At 66.8% G+C, this 4,985-nt stretch overlaps 1 protein-coding gene across 1 annotated transcript; it reads left to right on the top strand.

Moving 5' to 3' along the window:
• MMP9 (matrix metallopeptidase 9) lies at positions 1–4,142 on the top strand. The gene is made up of 13 exons (XM_062623775.1): positions 1–183; positions 343–581; positions 709–857; positions 1,079–1,207; positions 1,288–1,461; positions 1,538–1,711; positions 1,848–2,021; positions 2,107–2,262; positions 2,349–2,577; positions 2,696–2,835; positions 2,947–3,097; positions 3,201–3,304; positions 3,601–4,142. Exons 1-13 carry the CDS (start codon positions 40–42, stop codon positions 3,708–3,710), a joined length of 2,073 nt encoding a protein of 690 aa, XP_062479759.1. The 5' UTR covers positions 1–39; the 3' UTR covers positions 3,711–4,142.
• The last annotated feature ends 843 nt before the right edge of the window (positions 4,143–4,985 follow it).

Below are 4,985 nucleotides of genomic sequence, written 5' to 3'. Positions count from 1 at the left end.
ACCGGCACAGCCACCGTGCCCCTCCTGCCGCCGTGCACCATGGCCCCCGCGCTCCTGGCGCCGCTGGCCCTGGGGCTGTTGGCGGTCTCCTGCTGCGCGGCCCCGCTGCAGAGCAAGCCGCGGGCGGTGGTCACCTTCCCGGGGGAGCTGCTCAGCGGCTCCTCCGACCTGGAGCTGGCGGAGGTGAGGGGAGCGCGGCCCCTCCCAGCACCCCGGGACCCCGCGGGGCTCCGGGCAGCGGCGGGGGCTCCTGGGCGGGGGTCGGACACCCGGTGCGCGGTGCCTGGGGTGCCTGAGCCCCTCCCGCCGCGCTCAGCCCCTGGGGCTGCCTTCTCCCCGCAGAGCTACCTGCTGCGGTTCGGCTACACCACGGCGGCGGAGGCGCGCACGGGCACCAGGAGCGTGTCCCTGGGCAAGGCGCTGCGCCAGATGCAGGAGAAGCTGGGCCTGGAGCAGACGGGGGAGCTGGACGCCGCCACGCTGGAGGCCATGCGAGCCCCTCGCTGTGGTGTCCCCGACGTCGGAACCTTCCTCACCTTTGAGGGGGACCTCAAGTGGGACCACATGGACCTGACGTACCGGTGAGTCTGCCCTGGGAGATGAAGCCTTGCGCCCACGGGGCGTTGGTTCCCTCTGTGCACCCAAAGCAGGGTCACTCCTGCACCAGAAACCAGGACCTGGCAGCGCTGAACCCCTGCTCCCCCCCAGGGTGATGAATTACTCCCCTGACCTGGACCGTGCCGTGATCGATGATGCCTTCAAGAGGGCGTTCAAAGTGTGGAGCGATGTGACCCCTCTCACCTTCACCCAGATATACAGTGGCGAGGCGGACATCATGATCATGTTCGGCAGCCAAGGTGATGTTTCGTGGGCAGGCAGGGAGCTGGGAGATGGCTCAGCCATGGGGAAGGGGCCCATGGAATCATCACCCCACATCATGTCTGGGATCCCTCCGCCACCTCCTGTGCCAACAGGGCACGTGTGAGCATGTGGGGCATGTACTCAGGGGTCCATGCCCACACCAGGGGCACAGGAGCTCATTGATTGGAGCCAGCTCTGAGGGTGCTTGTCCCCACAGAGCATGGAGACGGGTACCCCTTCGATGGCAAGGACGGGCTCTTGGCTCATGCCTTTCCCCCTGGCCGTGGCATCCAGGGCGATGCCCACTTTGATGACGATGAGCTCTGGACGCTGGGAACAGGCTTAGGTAAGGGCAGAGAGTGGTGGGTCACGGGGGGCTGACGGCACCCATCCAGCCCCGTCACTGAGCCGCCCCTCTCCGAGCAGTGGTGAAGACCCGCCACGGGAACGCCAATGGGGCCGACTGCCACTTCCCCTTCATGTTCGAGGGCCGCTCCTACTCCCGGTGCATCACGGAGGGGCGCACGGACGGGCTGCCCTGGTGTGCCACCACGGCCAGCTACGACCGCGACAAGAAATACGGCTTCTGCCCCAGCGAGCGTGAGTAGCAGCGGCTGCAGCCCCTGCCCAGCCCTGCCAGAGCCCAGCGCTGTCCTCACCCCTCCTCACTCCACAGTCCTCTACACCAACGGCGGCAACAGCGACGGGGCTCCCTGCGTCTTCCCCTTTGTCTTTGACGGCACCTCCTACAACGCCTGCACCACGGATGGGCGCTCCGACGGCTACCGCTGGTGTGCCACCACCAGCAGCTTCGACCAGGACAAGAAATACGGCTTCTGCCCCAACCGAGGTGCGAAGGGACAGGGTGCAGAGGGAGCTGGTCCCTGGGCACAGGATGGGCACCAGAGGGGTCTTGGGGCTGCCCCATGGCCTGGCTGGTGCGCCTGGGGTCTGGGGCCAGCCCCAGTGACACTGCTACACTGCAGACACGGCAGTGATCGGCGGCAACTCCCAGGGGGACCCGTGTGTGTTCCCCTTCACCTTCCTGGGGCAGTCCTACAGCGCCTGCACCAGCCAGGGCCGGCAGGACGGCAAGCTCTGGTGTGCCACCACCAGCAACTACGACACCGACAAGAAGTGGGGCTTCTGCCCTGACAGAGGTACCGTGCTGGCATGGGGTTATGGTCCCTGGCTGGTGTGTTGTGTCCCACCCCACCAGACGCTGAGGCTGGTGCTTTCCCCCAGGTTACAGCATCTTCCTGGTGGCTGCTCATGAGTTTGGGCACTCGCTGGGGCTGGACCACTCCAGCGTGCGTGAGGCCCTGATGTACCCCATGTACAGCTACGTCCAGGACTTCCAGCTGGACCCGGATGATGTCCGGGGCATCCAGTACCTCTATGGTGAGCAGCTGTGGTGCAGCGGGAGTGCCGGAGCCCCACACTGCTAGGCTGGCCCCAGCCTCACTCGCTCCCCTGTATTGGCTCAGGTCATGGCTCTGGCCCTGAGCCCACTGCCCCTGTGCCCACACCCACTGAGGAGCCCCAGCCCCTGCCCACGGAGGCTGGCAGCACCTCCACCACTGAGGAGGAAGAGGAGGAGACACCGGAGCCCACGGCTGAGCCCATTCCTGTGGACCCCAGCCAAGATGCTTGTGTGGAGAAGAACTTCGATGCTATCACAGAGATCAATGGGGAGCTGCATTTCTTCAAGGATGGGTGAGCAGCTGTGCCTGGCACCTCCTGCCCTGGTGTGTGCCGTGGTGATGGAGGGGTGTGGGGGAACACGGGGCTGTGCCAGGCCACGGTTATCAGGATGGCTGACCTTCCCCACCAGGAAATACTGGACCCTCTCATCCTTCTGGGATTCGGGCATCCAGGGCGCCTTCTCTGTTGCGGATGTGTGGCCGGGCCTTCCAGCTGTCATCGATGCTGCTTTCCAGGATGTGCTCACCAAGAGGGTCTTTTTCTTCTCCGGTGAGCTCCGTCCCTCCTGCCTCTGCTCTGGGTGCTGCTGGCGCTGTGAGGAGCCTAGTGCCGCTGTGGCACCTCGGGGCCGGCTGACGCCCGTGCTCTCTCTGGCTGTAGGTCGGCAGTTCTGGGTGTTCTCTGGAAAAAGCGTGCTGGGCCCCCGGGGCATTGAGAAGCTGGGCATCGGCAAGGAAGCCGGGCGCATCTCGGGGGCCCTGCAGCGGGGCCGTGGCAAAGTGCTGCTCTTCAGCGGGGAGAGCTACTGGAGGTGAGCAGGTCTGATGGTGGCAATGGTGCCCACCGGCTGCCCCGGAGAGGGGCTGGGATGGGGGCTCCAGGCACCCCTAAGCATGGCTCTGCTCTCCTCACAGGCTGGACGTGAAGGTGCAGAGGGTGGACAAGGGCTACCCCCGTGCCACTGATGACGTCTTCACTGGCGTTCCCCTTGATGCACGGAACGTCTTCCTCTACCAAGGTGAGCTGGGACCTGGTGGGAGGGAGGTGGGTGGTCAGCCCCGGGCTGCCATGAGCCTCCTGTGGGCAGGGGCTACATCACCTGGGTGCTGGGCTTGGGATGCTCACAGCTCTGGGAAGTGGCCCAGGAGCAGGAAGTGCCGTCAGCACAGTGGGTCCCTGTGGTGGGGGTGGCCGGGGCCCAGCAAGGGCTCTGTGCCAGGGGCAGATCCCTGTGCCCATAGCACATGGGAGGCCACTGGGTTGGGTGCTCGCAGGTCTGGCCTCCCCCTGAAGCTGCTTTCCCTCCTTGCCCAGACAAGTACTACTTCTGCCGTGGCAGCTTCTACTGGAGGATGACGCCGCACTACCAGGTGGACCGGGTGGGCTACGTCAAGTATGATATCCTGCAGTGCCCCCAGCACTGAGGACCTGACCGGACGCCTGTGGCCGGTGTGCTGCTCCCTGCCCACCGCTCTCAACTTGCAGCCTCATCCCTGGGGCATGGGGGGCAGTGCAGCCCATGGGGCAGCCCCAGCTGAGGTGGGGGCTCTGCTATTGCCCAGCACGAGGAGGCTGGGAGTCCTGGGGTTGCCCCTCGGGAGCTGCCTGGCCAGGGGAGCCCCAGCTGGGGAGCAGGACTCTCGTTGTGCCAGCCCTGCCAGTGCCTACAGGGGTGTTTGCCTGGTGCAAAGTACGCACGGATTTCCATGACTTTTTCTTCCTGAGCCAGCTGGGCTGGGATCCACTGGGAGCTGGCGCCCAGGAACTCGGCCAGGGCAGGGCTGGGGGCTCTGCTCCGCTCCTGCCCGCTCTGCCCACCTCCATCTGCCTGTTTTTAATAAAGCCAATCCTTTGGACATGGCCTCCACGTGCTCTGTCAGCTGACTGTGGTGTGGGGAGCCCCATGGTGGTGAGCCCCACAGCATGGTGAAACCCCCAAGGTGCGGGGCAGGGGGCATTGCCCTCCTGGGCTGTGGGATTCCAGCGCTCAGGGGGAAGGGGCGCTGGGTGGGCAGGCTGCAGCCAAACCGCCCTTCTGCTGAGGGCTCTGGGATCCCGAAGAGACACGGTACCAGCAGGGAGGATGTCTCCGGTCCCAACGTCCCCGCTACCTGCCCCACACCATTTACAAGGCTCCCCCGTGCCCCTCCACCGTCCAGAGCCCCTCCTGCCCCTCTCCTCCCGGAACCCCACCAGACCCCGGCCCTCCCCTACGTTCGCGGCTCTCCATGTGCGGTGAGGGACAGGCGTTTGTCCAGGCCGGGACGCGGGGTGCGGCCGGACCCCCCACCGCTGCTGCCTGGGTGCTCCCCCCCTTTCGGAACTGCCCAACCCTGGCCAGCGCCTGCCGGACCCAGCGGAGCCCGGGGCCGGTTCATGGCCGGGGTGCCCGGGGCCGTGGCAGGGCGGGGCGGCCGCAGCCCTGGGGCTATAATTAGCTGTAATTAGCGGCCGTGGCTCCGCGCAGGGCGGGGGTAGAGCGCGGCCCCGTCGAGTCCCGCCGGGGTCCAGACCCACAACTCCTCGTGCACGGCGGCTGCGGGCGGCTCGCTGCCCGCCCCGTCGAGCTGGGCCGAGCCGAGCCGAGCCGAGCCGGGCTGAGCTTCGCTGAGCTGTGCCGATCCGTGTCAGCCCCGTAGCCGCGGGGCGGCGCGGCGGGCGGTGCCTCGGGCACTAGGACCCCGGTCAGCGCCCGCCGG

The sequence above is a fragment of the Pezoporus occidentalis genome, unplaced genomic scaffold, assembly GCF_034315485.1.
Source record: "Pezoporus occidentalis ecotype Australia unplaced genomic scaffold, CSIRO_AGI_Poc_V1 ctg259, whole genome shotgun sequence".
Lineage (NCBI taxonomy): Eukaryota > Metazoa > Chordata > Aves > Psittaciformes > Psittacidae > Pezoporus > Pezoporus occidentalis.
This window is presented reverse-complemented; position numbering and strand designations above follow the sequence as displayed.

Coding starts and splice junctions, on each gene's coding strand:
- MMP9 (XM_062623775.1), top strand. CDS start 40: ATGGCCCCCGCGCTCCTGGCGCCGCTGGCCCTGGGGCTGTTGGCGGTC. Junction 582..708: donor CACATGGACCTGACGTACCG/GTGAGTCTGCCC, acceptor GCTCCCCCCCAG/GGTGATGAATTACTCCCCTG. Junction 2,578..2,695: donor CTGCATTTCTTCAAGGATGG/GTGAGCAGCTGT, acceptor CTTCCCCACCAG/GAAATACTGGACCCTCTCAT.